Source organism: Anolis carolinensis, chromosome 1 (genome assembly GCF_035594765.1).
Source record: "Anolis carolinensis isolate JA03-04 chromosome 1, rAnoCar3.1.pri, whole genome shotgun sequence".
Classification (NCBI taxonomy): Eukaryota; Metazoa; Chordata; class Lepidosauria; order Squamata; family Dactyloidae; genus Anolis; species Anolis carolinensis.
In genome coordinates, this window is record NC_085841.1 from 35,386,852 (window position 1) to 35,408,204 (window position 21,353).

The window sequence follows — 21,353 nt, forward strand, 5'->3', positions numbered from 1 at the left end:
GGGACAAGAACTTTGTCTTAGAAGAAATGGATCACACATTTTTCCTTCTGCTTGGTATTTTTAAAGGTAAATACACCTTTTCTGAATGGAGATTTATTTCGCACCGTGGTTCATGGAAATCCTCCTTGTGCAAAAACATGATGCCCTCTGTTTTATAGAGGCAACAGGGACGGACTGCTTCATGTGAAAACACATGGGCAGGCAGGTATGAACAAGAAAGGACTATATGGGAATTGGAACAGTGAAGGTCAACTCATGCATGGTGATTGACATAATGGCATACATTTCATGTGGAACAACTTCAGTCACATGACGAGAACGAGAAATCATGAAAAATATTGAGATAAGATAATACTGGGAAACACAGTGTTTTGTAGTAAGAATTAGTGCAGATTTTTCTTTTAATTACATTTGCTTCTACTTCCCTTCCTCAATTATTCCTCCTTTGGCAAATTCTAAATTGTAATCCCTTTGGGGTTGTAAGCAGGGTGCTATAGGATGTTCAGATCCTGTGAATGTATTACACTGGAGCAGTATAGGCTGGCAGGGCAAAGAAGGGAAAATCTGTATGCGTTGTAGCCAAGAAAGAAACAAGGTGATAGAGAAATAGACTGCTCTGTGCTGGCAGGTTGCATGTAAAACACTGTTGATGTCATACACCAGACTTTAACGTTATTTTATTTATTAGATTCCACCTTTCTCCCAGTAATGGGAGTCATTGTTGCTTCCATCATATACTGTACATAAACAATACAGATTAAAAACAACACAAAACATCAATGAAAGTGTAACTTAAAAGACAATTTATGAAGTTGAAACATTAAAATTTATTTAAGGATTATATGCATAGTTTAAAACAGCAGAAAAAAGCCCATGCCAATCAATGTCTAAGTCAAGGCTGTTTTAACCTGCCAACTAAATACACTCACACAAGTTGTTGCAGTTTCAAAGATGTTCCAAAAGATTGCATTTTGTTATTTGCACAGTCGATATTCTACCAGTGTAACTGTTAAACAAGCACTTAGTGCATTTTAAAATGTTACATGTGTGTGTGTGTCCTGACCTAAAGGTTGTCGGTTCGAATCTGCGAGATGGGGTGAGCTCCCATCTGTCAGTTCTAGCTTGCATGAAAGAAGTCTTCCAGCAGGATGGTAAGACATCCAAGTGTCCCCTGGGTGACGCCTCTGTAGACGGCTAATTCTCTCACCCCAGAAGCGACTTGAAGTGTATTCTCAAGTTGCTTCTGACACGATAAAAAAGTGACTGCTTTCTCTGTTCACTGCTGTTCAACCCTAGTAAAAGCATAGATGCCAGTATACAAAGTGGCAATGGGATTCCCACTATTGTGTTTTGAAGTTGAGGAGTGCATTGGAAGCTCTTTTTAAATGCTAACAAGTTAGAGCATGTGATTATCATTGGCTGGCTGGTTGGATTGCACACAGGGTTTTTTAAAAAAAAGTTGTGTATGGTATGTGTGTGTGTGCTTACAAGTCACCTGTCAACTTACAATGGCCTCATGAATTTTATACAATTTTCTTAGGCAAGGAGTCCTCAGAAGTGGTTTTGCCAGTTCATTCCTCGGAAATATAAAGCTCCTGGTATTTGAGAGTTTTCTATCATAATAATAATAGTAATAATAAACTTTATTTATATCCCGCTCCATCTCCTGAAGGACTCGGGGCGGCTTACACTGGGACAAGCCAAAAACACTATTACATCAATAAAAACAGTAACACAATAAAATCACAATATAATAACACATCTTACAAAAGTTAAAATAACTTAAAACATAGACAGTAATCCCAATCCGTGGTCAAGCACCATAGGCCATGGGCCATTTTAAGGGAAATGGAAATCTGAAAATGCATATTCTTCAGTGACTAGGGATGGGAATGACTAAAGGTAATAAAGTGCATGGAATGGCCAAGGCCTAGGTAAAGCACATGGACAATCAATTATCAGTTATGAGAAGGCACCTCTGAGCATCCATGTTTTCAGATTCTTCCGGAAGGAATCCAGGGTGGGAGCTAATCTAATCTCCTTTGGGAGGGAGTTCTAGAACCTGGGGACCACCATCGAGAAGGCCCTCTCTCTCGTCCCCACCAACCGCGCTTGAGACAGAGGTGGGATCGAGAGGAGGGCTTCCCCAGCAGATCTTAGAGTCCATGTGGGTTCATAGGGGAAGATGCGTTCATGAAGATAGGCATGTCCTGAGCCGTTCAAAATACTAACCAGGGATGGCCCTACTTAACTTCCAAGATCAGACAGAATCTGGTGCTTTCAGAATATTTAAAACTTAATATAATAATTAAGGAACTCTACACATTTTAAGCAGAATTCAGTAGCCATCTCAGTCTACAATCCAGGAACACCAAAGATTGAGGTTGAGTTTGTTCCTGAAGATGAATATCTGTAGGATTTTTTTCCATACAAAATGGTTTTACAGGTTTGTTCATTTCCTCGCCAGCCATGTAGAATAAGGTATTATTTGTCACATGACAGAAATGGCAGGCGATGAGTGAGGAAAAGTAGCATATTTTTAGAGTTTAATTGGAGCTTGAAGCGTATGCCCAGTTCTTTGCTTTTTCCACTTCTCTAAGCAATTGAATTTTAATCATACCTACTTCTCCATCCTGCCCACAGCTTCTTTCACTCTGCGGTTCTATTAATAATAGAAGTGAGGCTAGCTAGTAGAAAGTTCCAGGAGCAAACACTGTGGGTAGAGTTTAGCTCCCACTGCCACAGTTTTTGCTCATAAATCCGTCATATAGATATTATATAGCCAATCTTTAGAGAGCCAGCATGGTGTAGTGGTTTGCGCATTGGACTACAACACTGTGAGCTATTTGGCCATGGGAAACCACTGGCTTACCTTAGGTGAATCATACTCTCTTGTCCTCACAGGAAGGCAAAGGAACCCTCCACCCAAGAAAGTTGCATGAAAAATTCATCTTATTTGTTTATTATTAGTAGTAATAGTAGTAGTATCCCACAAAGATCCACATGGTTAAAGCAATGGTATTCCCAGTAGTAACCTATGGATACGAGAGTTGGACCATAAGGAAGGCTGAGCAAGGGAGGATAAGACACTTTTGAACTGTAGTGTTGAGGAAAAATTCTGAGAGTGCCTTGAACCGCAAGAAGATCAAAGCAGCCCATACTCCAGAAAATAAAGCCCAACTGCTCACTGGAGGGAAGGATATTAGAAATAACGATGAAGTACTTTGGCCACATAATGAGAAGACATGAAAGCTTGGAGAAGATAATGATGCTGGGGAAAATGAAAGGAGAAAGGAAGAAGAGCCGACCAAGGGCAAGCTGAATAGATGTTATCCTTGAAGTGACTGACTTGACCTCGGAGGAGCTGGGCGTGGTGATGGCTGACGGAGTTCTGGCATGGGCTGGTCCATGAGGTCATGAAGAGTCAAAAGCAACTGAATGAATAAACAACAAAAGCAGTATCCCTCTTCTCTCTTGAAAGAGACTCAAAGCAGGTCTACATGAGTCAGGATCTCCATGAGTCAGAAATTATTTGAATGCGTGCAACAAACAACATATCTTGTCACATCCCGCATAGATTACTGCAACGCGCTCTACATGGGGTTGCCTTTGAAGATTGTTTGGAAGCTTCAACTGGTCCATGGGCGGCAGCCTGGCTGCTCATTGGACCAGCATACAGGAAGCACACAACTCTCTTGTTACTCCGGCTCCACTGACTGCCAGTCTGCTACCGAGCACAATTCAAAGTGCTGGCTTTAGCCTATAAAGCCCTAAACGGTTCCAGCCCAGCTTATCTGTCCGAATGTATTTCCCCCTATGAGCCACTTCAAAGATTAAGATTGTCTGGGGAGGCTCTGCTCTCAGTCCCGCCTGCTTCACAAGTGTGGCTGGCAGGGATGAGAGACAGGGCCTTCTCGGTGGTGGCCCCTGAGCTGTGGAACTCCCTCACTAGCGACATCAGAACGGCCCCCTCCCTTCTAGCCTTCAGAACGAAAGTAAAAACTTGGCTCTGGGATGGGGCTTTCGGTGATTGATACAGTGCAATAATTGACTTGGAATATGTAGAATGACGACGGAATGGCCTTGGATTATGATTTTTGGACAGTGTGATTTTAATATTGAATGTAATGCTTTTAAATGTTTAATGTGTATTAATTTTAATTTAATTTATTTTACGTTTACTGTTCGTATATGTTTTAAGGCATCTAATAGTTGCCATATGTAAACTGCCTTGAGTCCCCTGTGGGGTAGAGAAAAGCAGGATAGAAATAGGGTAAATAAAATAATAATAATAATAATAATAATAATAATAATAATAATAATAATAATAAATAAATTGCACAGACAGACTACAAACAGAGGCACAACTATGTGGCCCAAATGATTCATTGGAACTTATGCCTCAAGTACCACCTCCCAGCAGTAAAGAACTGGTGGGATCACAAATCTGCAAAAGTATTGGAAAATGAGCACACAAAGATACTGTGGGACTTCCGAATCCAGACTGACAAAGTTCTGGAACACAACACACCAGACATCACAGTTGTGGAAAAGAAAAAGGTTTGGTTCATTGATGCCGCCATCCCAGGTGACAGTCGCATTGACGAAAAACAACAGGAAAAACTCAGCCGCTATGAGGACCTCAAGATTGAACTTCAAAGACTCTGGCAGAAACCAGTGCAGGTGGTCCCGGTGGTGATCGGCACATTGGGTGCCATGCCAAAAGATCTCAGCCGGCATTTGGAAACAATAGACATTGACGAAATTACGATCTGCCAACTGCAAAATGCCACCCTACTGGGATCTGCGCGCATCATCCAAAAATACATCACACAGTCCTAGACACTTGGGAAGTGTTCCAACTTGTGATTTTGTGATACTAAATCCAGCATTTCTATCTGCTTTTGCTGTGTCATACAATATAATAAATAACTATCCCATCTTCTTTCCAATAAAATCAAGGCTGACTATTTGGTTGTCCTCTTCCCCACATAATCCTGAAACAGTCTTGAGAGGAAAGTGTGGCTAAGGTAATACCCCTGGCCCACGAATCATAGAATTATCTAGTTGGAAGAGACCACAAGGGCCATCCAGTCCCAACAGCCTGCCATGCAGGAGGAGATCTTAATTCAGTTTCATAACACAGTGGGGACTACACAATATTGGATGCATGCATAAACACCAACAGCAAGGAATGTGTAGTCAGATTTGGGCTGCAACTCCTATCATCCTTCACCATTGGCTGTACTGTCTCGGACGAATGGCAGTTGCAATCCAACAAAATCAGCATGGCCACACATTCCTCAACTGCACCATTATCCTTTTTACTTTTCTTTCTTTCTCCTAAATGACTGGGTCAAACATTGTTTAAATAAACAATATACTGTTGTCACATATCGTTTACATCTTAATCGTCTACATACTGTAGTTGTAAGTGTCTACCACCATCACTCTGGTATTTGAGGAAAGATTTTTAAAACATAAAATTAATTGATTTCCATGGATATACAGTAGAGTCTCACTTATCCAACACTCGCTTATCCAACGTTCTGGATTATCCAACGCATTTTTGTAGTCAATGTTTTCAATACATCATGATATTTTGGTGCTAAATTCGTAAATACAGTAATTACTGCATAGCATTACTGCGTATTGAACTACTTTTTCTGTCAAATTTGTAGTTAAACATGATGTTTGGGTGCTTAATTTGTACAATCATAACCTAATTTGATGTGTAATAGGCTTTTCCTTAATCCCTCCTTATTATCCAACATATTCACTTATCCAACGTTCTGCCGGCCCGTTTATGTTGGATAAGTGAGACTCTACTGTATTACCATTTCTGTTCACACATATTTTTCTATCACCATTTTTTCCAGACCATATACACCTATGAGAGGTTCCTTGTCCAATGTGTGGTTTGACAGATATAAGATCTCTTACGATTGCCCAGAACATATTGAAACCATTGATTCCATGTGTCAAGTACTTACAAGTTTGATTGATGATGAAGTTAAAAATGGCATCAAGAAGAACAGGATACTCCTGGGTAAGATTTTAGGAAAAGAAAACCTTTTAGACAGCTCATTCAATGAGCTGAGACAAACCTGAAAATGTGAGGAGTGGATATGGAGGATGTGAGCAGCCAAAAAATCTCCTTAATGCTTGGGTAAAATTTCTGCTAATGCCTTTTAGTTGCTGTCCTCAGCTCATTTTCACTGATCTATTCTTACATTTGGCTTAAAATGACTGATGATTTAATGAATTGATTATGTTAATATGGAGTTTTATGTCTTATATTGTAAACTACCTTGGGAAAATTGCAGCCGTGAAAGGGACTATGAGAGGAATCAAATACAGAAATTAAATTCTAATTAAATGCAACATTTGTTTTGATGGGATTTGCAGGATTGGGGTTTATTGTGCAGACCATTGTCTACTTCCTGTTTAAGGTATACAGTGTTCCCTCACTACTTTGCGGTTCACTTTTTGCGGATTCACCATTTCGCGGTTTTTCAACAAACTCTAAAAGACTATTATAAATAATAAAAAATTACAATTTACAGCCTAAGGAAGGGAGAAAGGAGAAGCCAAAGTGAGAGAAAAGGAGCCCAAGTGGCAACGGGAGGAGAAGAAGGCGATTTATCAACCCATTAGTGTATAGTGTATAACTAATAAAATAATGTATAAATATTTAAATATAGCATCCCTACTTCACGGATTTTTGCTTATTGCAGGTGGTCCTGGAGCTTAACCCCAGCGATAAGCGAGGGAACACTGTACATCTCTCTGAGGAATAAGATACAGTAGTCTAAGCCAGGCATGCACTCAATATAATATTTATTTGCATATTATTTAAAATGAGAAGCTTAATGACAAATGATACAGTAGTCTCTAAGAATTGATACATTCTTCTTTGCAAAGCTCAATGTGAAATAGCTAGGAACTGCAAATAATATCAATACTGTCTGTTAGCATATGATATAGATAAGGCTACTTTTCCTTTATATGAATGCAGGAGAAAGTGTATGCCACATGTGAAATTTTCTGAAGTATCTATTGTCCTATCTGCGCTTACTAGGTTAGTAACAATTTTTTCTTAATATGTGGAAATCTCATTTATGACAACATGCACAAGGGTTTGTATGTCACCCTTCCCACATAACCATATGGGAAAAATATTAAACCAGGCCACTATACACCTTCCATTACATTGGAACTAAATAGGTGTTGCAGGCACAACAATGAATAATCCAAGACGGTTAAAAATCCTTTTTCATGTGGGAATTTCTAAAATCTTATCCAGATTTTGAATGATGAAGCCAGGACTCTCTGTGCCTATTTCTAGGTCTCAGGCCACCATGCTTTTTGGAGCACAATCTTCTGTTTGCCTTGGTAGGTTATTGTCCTGGCTCCAAGATCCAACAGAATTTGTTTGATCTGATTTTCATGCTTCTGAAACTGAGAACTGTGTTGAGAAGATCAGGTGTCCTCCATAGGCCTGACTATGAGAACATCTGCATATAGCTCACCGTACCTCGTCCTAGAATAACAAGGTTTGGGGTAGGCTATTCTGGAGAAAGGTTTTCTGTCTTTTTAGAAATACATTTCTTCTTGGAAGGGTGCTTCTCTGCGAAGATGCCCAAGCTAACTGGTGGCTGCCCAAACAAAACTTTATGTTAAAAAGTACAGGTGAATTTCCACACCATTCTAAAAGAAAAGATAATTGAACTAAAGCATGAGTACACCTTGTATTTAAAATCTCATATGAACCATAACACAAAAACATTCCTATCCAGAATGAAGTCAAAGTGGTTGGTATAATAAAACCAATGGTTAAAAATATTATGAAACCAGTCATTATTGAAAGTTGTGATTCTATCTCCAGGCTGTTTTATTCCTTAGTATACTTTAGTATTGTCCCCATTCCTCCTTTCAATGACTTACCACATTCTAAGCATTTATTTCTTTTCTTTTTTGGTATTGTACTCTAAAAGAATGTGTTAATCACATGTTGAACTGATGCAAATTGAGTTTATTTCCCTGCATATAGGTTAGTATGGGGTTGCGAAATTGTTAAAGCAATAATATGGGACTGTCAATTACCTTCTTAAGAGTGGCTGAGAATTCTCAAGGCAGCCCTATATAAGGATATGTGAAGTCTCATAAGGGGAGACTTTATCTTTGTTTTCCAGGAAGAGTTCAGATTTCGTGAGAATCCCCAAATCCAGAAAAATATTATGATAGCTGTTAACTATCTTAAGATCAGGAGTTTTTTTCCCCTGTTGGTAAATATGCTATGGGTATTGTTCAGTGGTAGCCATAGAGGAGAACAAGTTAGTATCATACTTCAACAGATAGACTCCAGCAACATTTGGTATGTTATGTTTCATAACAAATGCTTGAGCGTCAGTCTGTGGTGAGCACAACTGGTGTTCTCACTACATATCATTCCATGCCAGTGGTCTAAAATTTTAAAAAGTTCCTACCATCATATTCTCCAATTTTGTTCAAGCTTTAGCTGTAGCACCAGTCAGGTGTTAAAATAAGTTTCCCAAAAATTGAGGTACCTAATTGCAGTAGTTGCTGATCTAGACCCCCTTCAGATAAGTCAGTGTGTGCATGACATTTAACAAAATGCCATTTTGGGGGTCTAATAAAATTGAAACTAAATGTATAAGAATGGCTAGTAAATGGAAATCCTGTACAGTTTTTTTCTGCTGATTCTGATGAAATTAATTTTAACATTATGGATACAAAATCCAGTCAAACAAGTTAACTAAAAATGTGCATCAAAATGTGTTGCAACACATTTTGACCAATATTCAGACTGCATATTCCATGCAAATGAAGATACGGACTTCAAATTTTGACCAAGCATTATGTTTATGCTGGACATAATACTGCCAGATTTGCAACTATCCAGCATCTATAAGTGCCCTACAGGAACTCTTCAAATTTGGCACTATCGGTGCAAATTGTAAAATCTACCAAAGTTCAAAGCCAATTATTTTAAAAGTCTACCTGAATATGCTTGTGAATAGTATAATCTTAAAGAGAAAATTTTGCTGTACAAGATTGATATATTTTTGTTTTGCAATGCGACCATTAAATATCCATTTACTCAGCTCAAAGTATGTTATATTTTGTGCATTTGTGCATTATGCTTTATGCATTGTCATGGTCCTGCTAGTTCATTTTATTGGCCATTAAGACGCGATACTTGCTGGATTCCAGAACACCTTTTTGCTGTTATGCCAGCTCCATCAGTGACATCGTATGGTCAGCAATATAGTTTCCATGAAATCATTCTATTGCATATCAGTGATGCTTTCAGAATGATAAATTAACTGAAGAAGACAGGCTTGGGAACATGCAGTAGAAATACCCACCTGTGGCAGTTTCTGCATGGCTATCGGGCATGACCCCTGGGGTGATGGGGATGCACAACATATTGTATTTTGTGTGCACGACATATTGTGTTGGTCCATGATGGCTGAGCCATTACTAGTTGTCAAATTGAAACCAGCATCCCCATTGCCATTAGGGCCATGCCCAATAGCCATGCAGTTAACAGCCACATGACTAAGCTCTTACCTTTCTGCACTTTACTCAGAAAGGGGAATGGTTCAATTTTTGATAAGAGTTAAGGTACAGTACTCACATTAACCTATGAATAAATGGACCCAAGTTTTTGGGGTTGATTTTTTTCACTAACGTTTCTTGACCTGTGCATAAATATATAAGATACATATTTTATGTGAACCCCAACTTTATCCCATGAATGAGAATTCAGTCTAGCTGCCAAGAAAATAAAATGGAAAGCCAAAAAAGGAAAGAGAAAACATTTTTAAGTAGAAAAAGAAAGTCATGGCATACATCTAGTTGAAAGTTGCTTCCATTGCTAGTGGGGTCAGTTGCCAAAAGCCTGCTCTGATTCAATAGTTTTTGCGTGCTAGCAACCACACAGCACAGAAGGAGCCAGGCTAGCCTTCCTGAGGAAGGAAAATTCAGTGTCTGAGAACAGTCATTAGAAAATTCTGCTGTGGATTTGTTTTGTAGATTTTAAGGCTCCACTGCAACCTGTCGTAGACAATGAACCACTAATTCCATCACTTTTAGAAAGATCTATCTAGCCAGTTCATATGAATATGTATCAACAACATACATCAAAGCCTGTGTAGATACAAAAAGCCTGTTTTTTGCCTCTCCTACATGTACAAGTTCTGTTGATCATTTCTTTGCCATACTCATTGGTGGAGTATAGCTATATATATATACTTGCTACTGGTAGCAAAGTCATCTTGCTACCTGCAATGTCTAATTTTTTCCCTATTTGCTTCTTTTTTTTCCTCGCTTTTTTTATCTACTAGTTTAGTAGGCCACACAAACTCTGATCCAAGCCAATTGGTCCTTGCCACCTGTAGTCACTTTTATGAGCAGCCAGTGAAAATAAACTTTCTGTGACAGATCCTTAGACTCAACAGTATGCCAAGAAATACAGGCATGTTTTTGACCCCTTGTTTCATTATAATAACATGAGACATGCAGCCACTCTTCTGTTTATTGCTAGCTTTCTTCCATCACTACCGAATTGTGAGAGAAAAAACAGAAAAGTTGCTCATTTCTTACAAATATTGGCATGTTCACTCTCTCCTGTATATAAAATGAAGGTGAAAAAACTCAGTACTGTACAAGTTGGAGAAAGAAGATATTGTTAATAGCTGAATAGAGAAAGAGTGGAATGAAATACAATTTCTGGGCAAGTAGTGTGACTATTTCCATAGCATTGTATTCCCCAATATTGCCCCCAGTCTTAAATTGTTACCTTTTCTGAATTACAGTAGAGTCTCACTTATCCAAGACTTGCTTATCCAAGGTTCTGGATTATCCAAGGCATTTTTGTAGTCAATGTTTTCAATATATCATGATATTTTGGTGCTAAATTCGTAAATACAGTAATTACAACATAACATTACTGAGTATTAAACTACTTTTTCTGTCAAATTTGTTGTATAGCATGTTTTGGTGCTTAATTTGTAAAATCATAACCTTATTTGATGTTTAATAGGCTTTTCCTTAATCCCTCCTTATTATCCAAGATACTCGCTTATCCAAGGTTCTTCCGGCCTGTTTAGCTTGGATAAGTGAGACTCTATTGTATCAGGCAGTATGTTATTATATGTGTTTACAGTCCAAAACTATGGAAGCTGCATCACTACCAGCATAACGTTTTTGGCCTTAATCCTCTCAGATTTCTGAGGGTGTTAAAACATAAAACAAATACAAAAAGAAAATAAGGAGTAAATGAGACTTTGAGAGAGACTAAAACATGCACAGTTGAAGCTCTAAAATTGATTACAATATCTAGATAAATAAAAATGTCTGGCACCTAAACAAATAATAATAATAATAATAATAATAATAATAATAATAATAATAATAATAATAATAAATAATAATAATAAATAATAATAAATAATAATAAATAATAATAAATAATAATAATAAAACTTTATTTATACCCCGCCACCATCTCCCCAACGGGGACTCGGGGCGGCTTACATGGGGCCATGCCCAGAACAGTACAATATAGCAAAATATAAAACAACATATCACAATACAATTAAACAATACAATAAATAATCATATACACTGCAACACAAAATCTATATATATATATAAAACACAGGGCGAGCCGCATGAGACACTTAATTAAAACTTGGGGTGAGAAAAGGATAAGAATATAATCACGGTGTTATGCTAAGTCAGGCATCTACGAACTGCAGCCTTCCAGCTGTTTGGGCTTCTATTTCCAAGAAGCCATAACCTGCTTGTTCAGTGGTCAGTAATTCTGGGAACTGGAGGCCCGAACAGCTGAAGGGCCACAATTTGACAATGCCTGCAATGAGTGAAGAGTAAGGGGCATTCTATAGCTCTCAAGCTGCCTAGCAATAATGTTTTATCCCTATTGATAATCCATATTGTTAATAACTTGCAAACTGATTTTCTACCTTGATATTTGCCACAAGTCACAAAAGCCTGGGAAAACAAAATCAAAAGTGATTAGAAACTTTGTTCCAGATTTATCAAGCATCTTTCAGAGCTGTTGGGGACAAAACAAAATGGAGTTGCCATGAGGTCCAAGATGGAATGCCCAGAAAGACTGGAGTGTTTTGCAACTTTGTTTGTATTTCCATTTTTTCACTTGGGAGCTCTGTGTGACCACTAGTGGGGTCCTGCCATTTACTGCCTTCCTTGCTGCTGGCCAAAACCATCTTTGCCTTGTCCAGATTAAGTTTTAATTTGCTTGCCCTCCTCAGTACATTTCCAACAGAAGATATTGGTCTAGTACAGAGTCCTAGCTGCTTCAATTTAATTTAAGCAGCTCGACTTATATATAACACTAGCTGTGCCCGGCCACCGTTGCTGTGGCAAAGTGGTGGTGGTATTGGTTAAAAATTGTTGTGTAATTTTTATTTGATGTTATTTGCATTTTTAATTAATTTTATTGTAAGTTATATTTTTATTTATTATATTTTATTATTTTCTTATATTATTTTTAGTTATTTTCTGATATTGTAGTATTTTATTGTATTAATTTTTAGTGTTTATTATTATTATTATTTTTTGGGTTGCTAGGAGACCAAGTTGGAGGAGCTTAGCCTTCTAACTGGCAGCAATTGGATAAAAGCAGTTATTCCTCTCTCTCTAATTAGGACTTTATTTTTCTTTTCTTTTTGTTGTATCAACCTAGAGGCGTGGATGATGGGTTGTGTTGTCAAATTTCGAGGTTGGGGGGCCTGTAGTTTTGTTGTTTTGTGGGTTGCCGTGATGCCATCACTCTTTTATATATATAGAAGGGTGAGCAGTTCTAGGCTGCAATGTATTCCCCATAGTGTTACTTTGCCAATTACTTGTGCAGAATTATCAGCACAAGTGAAATTGTGGTAGTTTCTTCCCTATATTTCCTTTTTCTGGAACTACTTGAAACTACTAGAAGGAAATAAATGTTCTGTCTTCTGGTCTTCCAGGACTTGCTAATGTGGGTGAATGTTCTGGTACTCTCCTTGTGATAGAGAACTGCCACAGTGGCTGTTGTGTTGCTCTTGGAGAGTCCCCCGGAAGAGTCTCATTGCCTGGAAGTTTCCCACCCTGACTGTGCAGAATCAGTCATACTGGAATATGAAACATCAAATTTAATGTTTGTGTTCTTGGGCAAGTAGGCCTATATAAGATTAAGAAATACACCAAGAAAATGAATAAGCTCAGTCTGTAGACCAAGAAACTCTGCTGTAGATTATTACAATCATGTAATTGGTCGAGCCATTGCATGTTGTGTGTTTCATTAATCTGCGGACTGTTCTGCATGTCTAAGGTATTGTAATAGATACTTTATTTTTAGATTGTAGTTTAGATATTAGAAGTTGGCAGAGATTTCCTTTGATTTGTTTTCTGTGTATGTTACAAATTATGTTAAACACAAGAGTATACAATTTCTTGTTGGCCTACATAGTAAGGTAGTGACATTGAAATCGGACCATTTTGCCTGCAACTATAGATGCTGCAAAACTTTGACTCCAGAGTATTCAATGGAGGACAGCTGTAGCAGGGGCGGGCAGTTTTTCCCTCTGTGCACCAGTGGCAGGCCATACTGCCTCATGCAGCAAAATTGCAATCAGAAATCATTTGTGGTTTTGTCCATCAGGTTGTTGGGGTTTTCTGTAGTTTTCAAGTGGGTTTGGAAACAAACCTTCCACTCCCTGAAGAGGTAGAAGTGGATATTGATTTTTCCAAGGAATGAGGAAAGGTGCTCGAGGAGGAGTCCTGGCGTTAGTGATTCAGGGAACTTGGAATAAAATAAGAAGGGTTTGGGACTGCATATAAGCTACACCTTCTCTATCCCAGTCCATGAACCTTTGGGGGGATTGTTGGAGGGGCACTGTGGTTTGAGCATTGGAGTACAATTCTGAAGGTTTATTAAAAAGCCATATTCTGACTTTGTGCCAGAATGACATCAGTGTTAATGCCAGTCAGGCGCCTGAGACAAGGGCATTCCATAATTGGGGTGTCACAGCTCAAAAGGCCATACTGCATGTCTTTTCATCATGAATTTGTACACTACCAGGCACAGAAAAGAGCCCTACTAATAGACCTGAATCCTTAGGTACACATGCAAAAGAAGCATTGAGATCCCAAGCCATTTAAGGCACCAGCACCTTGAATTGCGACGGGAAGTGTATTGGCAGCCAGTTGGAATTCCTTTAAGCCTAGGTTACACAGTTTCTGAATGGTTTTCCAATCTAGTCTAGCTGCTGCATTTGCATTAGTGAGAAAGAAACTGTAGGTGTTCTGAAAACCAGTATTCATCACACCAGTCTTTAACTTTCAGTTTTCCTCAGAGCTTGAAAAAGTTACTAGTTTTGGACTATGGTGTCCGGAAGTTTGTTTTCCCCAAAAAGTTTTCCAAGCTCTGATTTTCCCTCACTTTCAGGAGCCTCATGATAACCCCCTTGCTTAGTACATTCCTCAGAGATGGTGGCTGCATTATCAGACCCAGGTGTTGAGTAATGTTAAGCTGCTTTGGCAGCTAGTGACTAAGTACATGCAAAAAAAGTGAAAGAAGGGGTGATTAAATCATTTGCAAATTAGTAATGAGTTTTCAAGGTGCCCTATTATCCTCTTGCATTTTGAAACATCAAAATATATCTCATTTTTATGTATCACAATATGTACTAGTGTCTAGAAGTGGATATGTGCACATTTATACAGAACATATCTTTTTCACCATCATTTTATGAGAATTGGGGTGATGGCATCCTTCACTGACCTGCACAATAAAATAAGCAAAGGCCTTGTGAACAGCAAAGACATTTATATTTCTAAGAAGAAAGTGTAGATTGAAGTCTGTGGCTGATGGTGGTTTGTATTAAAAATACAATTTGGTTGCTAATCTGTCTACATTTCCATAGTTGAACTGTTCAGTGAGTTTATATGTAAGGTTTTCTGTTTCAGTATTTTGACCAGTGTATTGTGTTGTCCTCCTGTCTAATTCGTTATTGCCTTGAAGATTCACACTATAGCCTGAAGTTTAATACATGGGTAGAACTTTTTTTCTTTCAGAACAGTTTGTCAAAATCCTCAGAGTTTTTAAAGCTTTGTTGCCCTTCTTCAGTAGAATAAATACCTGAAGAAAAGAATAATGAAATAATAGTATACATCCCAAAATAATAACAAGTACAAGAAAGCAAAATTAGACAACTGTTAGTGCTAATGCAATTTGTGATTTATAAGAGAGTTCTGGAAAGATGTGTTTTCTGTGTACCTACAGCCATCTGTCCGTAATTAAGTATGCATCATTGGAATCACAATGATTAAACCTAGAGAAGAGCAGATATTCTCATGAAATAAATGAGTTTTTGGCTTGATCCAGGCTTGAAATGAAATCCAGAGCTGAATAATCAGGAGCTATGAGATCATGCATGCCCCCTGGTCTTTTTCCTCTCCCGTATAACACATATACCCTCCTTCTTCTCTACTGAGTCCCATTGTTGCACATGGCTGTCACCAATGTGGGTTAAGAATAAAAAAGTAACCCTCTGAAATCCGCACAGAACATGTGAAATTAGTTTGGGAGTGCACCCAATGGCATTTTATCTGCGTTAATAGTGGTCACATAATAGTGGATCTGAAGAATCGGGTGGGAATTGTGTGACTGTCCAGATGTTAGTCCCCGCAGCCTTATCCAGCACAGTCAATGGTGAGGAATGCTGCTGGTTGCAGGCCAAGAACATCTGGAGGGCCTCATATTCTAGAGTAGATGAAGCAAGATGAATTCCAGGCAGTTTCTAAATTTGTGATTTGAAGTCTGAACCATCCTCTCTATGAGTACTTTATTGTATGCTGGAGTCTTTAGCAAAGTGCTTTATCTCAACCCAGATAGGAATCTACTTTATACCAGGTCAGGTTGTCAGAACCCTGCTACTAGAGCCTGGATGTGGCTCTGAGTTTCAGGGTCACTGACATTGATAAGACACCTGCGGCTCAGGACTTGGAGAAGAAACGGCTGCTGGACTTGGCGGGGAATTTGCGCGGGGTTTTACTGAGCGGGAAGAGACTGTTCAAATGAGGGGGAGGGTATATAAAGGAGGGTTGGCCGTAGTATCCCATTCTTGGCTTTTCTGATGTTCATGTTTCCTACAGTAAAAGTTTCTGGTGATATCACAGAGAGTCTTGTGTGTTCATTCAGGAGCGGCTGTGGTGAGCTGACACTAAGCCAAGAATACGGACACCATCCCGCTGTAGCGGTGAGGTGTAACATGCAAGTGGAGGATGAAGAGCTCTTGGGCGCAGGAGGAGGAAGGTCGGAAAGGGCCACTCCCGAGCCGGACGCTGAGTTCCACCAGCTGGCGGCCCTGGCGTCATCCACCGCTTATGCCCAGCCAAATGGGGTAACCCAGAGGCGCGGAGTGGTGCGGGGAGATAGCACCGGAGGAGAGGAAGGTTCACCTTCCCCAGGCCCACAGAGGATGGTGTTTCTGGAGGAGAGGATGTCGGCGATGGAGACCACCCTGGCAGTGATGTCGAGGGCGATGGAGCGCCTGGCAGTTTTGGCGGAGCCGGAGAGAGGAAGGGAACTTCGGGCTAGCTCAATGTGGGACGTGAGCATGGGAAGCAGCCAGGGCTTTGCAGACCTCCCAGCACCGAAGGGAAGGGAAATGCGAAAGGAGCCCGGTGCCCGGCCCAAGATCCAAACAAGCCTGACGCGGGTGGAGGAGAGTGACGACGAAGGGGAAAAGCCTCCGAGAATCCCGGCTACGCTCCCAGCTGAGACCCTGGTGCCCCTGGCGAATGCCGGGCGTGGCACAGGGCCAAGAGAAGCAGCAGCGGGGCCCACTGGTCCGCAAGGGGGCTTGCGACGGGCGGAGAATTGGGGATTGCCACCACAGGGACCCCTACCGAGACGAGAGGAACTAAGGATCGAGTTTGGGGGAGAGTCCTCTGAACTGGATTTTTTCCTGACCACGGTGAGGGGCTATATGGAGGACAATGCTCACACTTTTAGAACGGAATCCAGCCGGGTACGGGCCATTGGTGCAGTGTTGAAGAGGGGAGCGGCCAGCTGGTACGTTCAACTGCACGCGCGGCGCGACCCATGTCTGGGGTCACTCCGACGCTTTATGGGGGCCCTGGAGACCCGTTTCCGAGATCCACTGGAACAGATCCGGGCGAGGGAGAAGTTGAAGACCGTCTCCCAGGGGCAGAGATCGGTATCTGAGTATGCGGAGGAGTTCCAATGCCTCGCTGAAAAGGTGCCGGAATGGTCTGCAGTGACAAAGATAGAACTCTTCAAAGAGGGGCTCAGGCGGGAGATCCTCTCCTGGGCGGTGCATCGTGATGAGCCTGACACACTGCGCGGATGGATTCAGCTGGCGGGGCGCATCGAGACATCGCTGGCCCAGGCGAGGAGGCACCGAGGAGGGCTACAGCAGCGGCCGCAGATGAAAGAGGGGAGCCGGAAGGAGGGATCAACCCCAGCCGGGAGGAGAACGGAGCCGACAGGGAACGTGAGCACCAGCAGGAGGGGCTGCTTCGTGTGCGGCCGTTTGGGCCACAGGGCTGCCGAGTGCTGGCAGAGAAAAGGGGAAGGCGGAGGCCCGCCCAAACCAAGAGCCGTGGCAGGGAAACGCGCCGAGGAAGAACCACCGATGAGGCACCACTCGGGGGGGTTGGTAAGTCAGGACAAAGCCATGATAGTGGTCCCCATTCAGCTTGAAAGTGGCAGCAAACAAGCAACCTGCAAAGCATTTGTGGATTGTGGATGTTCCAGGAACATCATCTCCCCTGAATTAGCCGAGGGATTGGGATGCGAAAGAATGAACCTAGAATCCCCAATAGCTTTTTCGCAGTTGGACGGATCCACAGCATCGGGATCATTAGCTAAGTACAGTGCCGAAGATGTAAAGTGTAAGATAGGGAGTTGGGAAGGAAAGGTATCATTTGTGATATCACAAATAGCCAGCTATAATGTTATACTAGGCATGCCGTGGCTGGGGCAGGCCAACCCGCAAATCAACTGGGAGGATAAGAGCATGATCTTCAGGATGAAGTCGGAAGAAGGGAGCCAGGAAGTGGAGAGGGAGCCGGGGAAAAGGGGGGAGGAAGACTCTATCAGGATAGCAGAACTGGCAGATAAATTACCCCCAGAGTATCGGGATTTTGTGGACGTATTTGATGAGAAGGAAGCAGACAGTTTCCCACCGAAGCGGAGAGTTGAAGTGAAGATAGAGCTAGTCCCAGGAGCAGAGCTTCCCAAGGCAAAAATATACCCAATGTCGGCTAGGGAAAAGGAGGAACTGAGAAAATACATTGATAAAAACCTAGCGAGGGGTTTCATAGAGCCTTCAAATTCCCCTTTAGGGGCGCCTGTGTTGTTCAGGCGGAAAAAGGACCAAACGCTGAGGCTCTGCATTGACTACAGGGGCCTGAATGCAATCAGTACTGTAAATAAATACCCCCTACCCTTAGTGAAGGACTTGATCGCCCAGTTATCGGAGGGACAGATATTCACTAAATTGGACTTAATTGAAGCGTACCATAAATTGCAGATCAAACCAGAGGACAGGTGGAAGACGGCCTTCTCCTGTGCATTCGGATTATTCAATTATCGTGTGCTCCCCTTCGGTTTGTGCGGCGGAGGTGCCGCGTTCATGCAATTAATCAACGAAGTGTTGCATCCATTGTTGTACAAGGGAGTCTTTGTTTTTTTAGATGACATATTGATAATATCTCGGACTAAGGAGCAACACATAGAACTAGTCAGGGAAGTCCTGCAAAAGTTGAGAGAAGCAAAACTGTATGCGAAGCTTGCCAAGTGCGAGTTCAATAAAGACCAGATAGACTTTCTGGGGTATAGGATTTCCTCCCAGGGAGTGGCGATGGACCCTGCGAAGGTAGAAGACGTGAGGGGGTGGGAAGCCCCCAAAACACGGAAGCAGCTGCAATCCTTCCTAGGGTTCGCAAACTTCTATAGAACATTTATCAAGGACTTTGCGCGCCTCACTTTGCCATTAACGGATTTGTTAAAGACTAAAGGCAGGGGAGAAACAGCCAAAGTGAAGGCCCCAGGGGCCAAACTGACCTGGACAATAGAATGCCAGGAAGCTTTCGAAGCCCTTAAAAAGCGTTTTACTGAGGAGCCTGTCCTACAGCACCCTGATATGTCTAAAGCCTTTGTATTACATTGCGATGCGTCAGACCGGGCATATGGGGCAGTTCTGCTACAGAAAGACGAGGGGGGGAACCTGAAGCCATGTGGCTATCTGTCAAAAAAGTTTAGCGATACAGAAAAAAACTGGCCAATTTGGGAGAGAGAAGCCTTAGCTATTCTAAAAGCACTAGAGTGCTGGAGACACTTTCTGGAAGGAAGTGGAACACCGTTTGAGGTGTGGACTGATCATAGAAATTTACAGTATCTAAGATCCCCTCGTAAACTATCGGCGAAGCAAATTAGATGGGCCCAATATTTCAGCCGTTTTGATTTCAGACTCAGATTCTTCCAGGGGAAACATAACATACTCGCTGACGCTCTCTCTCGGATGCCTCAGCACGGGGGAGGAATTCAGGAATCTGAAGGGAGCCTATTCCTAGATAAGCAATGGGGCCTGGCAGTACTAACTCGAGCACAAGCGGCCAAAGAAAACAAACGTACTGCCATTTCCACGGGGGGAGGAGAAATATGGGAGGAAGAGTTGAAGCGAGCGTATGGAATGGACAAATGGTTACAAACTAACAAAGAAAAGGGAGAATTGTGTGGGGATTTGGTGTTTGTAAATAAGAAATTGTATATCCCTGAATGTTTAAGACGAGAAATGTTAAGGAAGTACCATGATAACAAAGGTGCGGGTCATCTAGGCCCCACCAGGACTATTAAACTGTTGGCCAAACAATGCTGGTGGCCCGGAATGAGGAAAGACGCCAGGGGGTACGTCACGCAGTGTGAATTATGTGCAGAGGGAAAAACACCACCGGGGAAGCCCCAGGGGCTATTGCAGAAGGTGGTGGAGCCCATGAGGCCATGGGAATGCGTAGCCATGGATTTTGTAGGCGAACTACCCCCCAGCAGAGGCCACAGATACATTTGGACAATATTGGACCTATTCTCAAAACAGGCACACTTTGTGGCCCTGCCAAAACTCCCTTCAGCTGAAAAACTTGCTGATTTGTATGTGAAGCATGTATATCGCCTACATGGGTGTCCCGACAAAATAATTAGCGACCGGGGAGTCCAATTTACTGCAAAATTTTGGGGAAAATTCTTACAGCTGTTAGGAGCAGAAAGGAACCTGAGCTCGGCTTTTCATCCCGCGACCAACGGGGGGGTCGAACGTACCCAACAAACACTGTGCCAATTCTTAAGGATGTACACCAATTATAGACAGGATGATTGGGCGGACCTTCTACCGTTTGCTGAGATGGCTTTTAACGGGGCCGTACATTCGGCCACAGGTCGTGCCCCATTCGAAATAGTATACGGACAGGAGGTGGCACCTTTCCCCAGGCTACCCGAGTGGAAGGAAGGGGAGGGCCAGACCGACGAGGAATGGCCGGCCAAAATCAAGCAAGGGTGGCAAACCGTGGTAGAGGCATTGCGGGAAACACAAAAGAAGTACAAGCTCTTTGCGGATCGTAGGCGCCGAGAGGGGGACAAATTGGGCGAAGGAGATCTGGTTTGGCTGAGCACAAAAAACCTAAAATTGGGATTCCCATCCAAGAAATTGGCTCCACGCTATATAGGACCATTCAGGGTAGCAAAAAGAATAAACGAAGTGACCTATGAGCTGAGGCTACCCAAGGACCTAGGAAAGGTACACCCGGTATTCCATTGCAGCCTGTTAAAAAAGTATAAAGGAACTCTGGACGGCGGAGAACAATAGTTGTGTTTAATCTTTTCCTTCCAGGATGAAGGGGAGGAGGACGCCATGTCAGAACCCTGCTACTAGAGCCTGGATGTGGCTCTGAGTTTCAGGGTCACTGACATTGATAAGACACCTGCGGCTCAGGACTTGGAGAAGAAACGGCTGCTGGACTTGGCGGGGAATTTGCGCGGGGTTTTACTGAGCGGGAAGAGACTGTTCAAATGAGGGGGAGGGTATATAAAGGAGGGTTGGCCGTAGTATCCCATTCTTGGCTTTTCTGATGTTCATGTTTCCTACAGTAAAAGTTTCTGGTGATATCACAGAGAGTCTTGTGTGTTCATTCAGGAGCGGCTGTGGTGAGCTGACACAGGTTGTCTGTATTTTTGTCCACATTGTCCATTCTCTTGTCTGTATTGCCACTTTGCGGCATCTCAA

At 41.8% G+C, this 21,353-nt stretch overlaps 1 protein-coding gene across 1 annotated transcript in view; it reads left to right on the top strand.

The window, feature by feature from the left end:
- lyplal1 (lysophospholipase like 1) overlaps positions 1-21,353 on the top strand; it is a 43,274-nt gene that overhangs the window by 9,542 nt on the left and 12,379 nt on the right. The window contains exon 3 of the mRNA XM_003216024.4: positions 5,880-6,049. Coding sequence (XP_003216072.1) covers positions 5,880-6,049 — 170 coding nt within the window. The remainder of the gene's footprint in view (positions 1-5,879; positions 6,050-21,353) is intronic.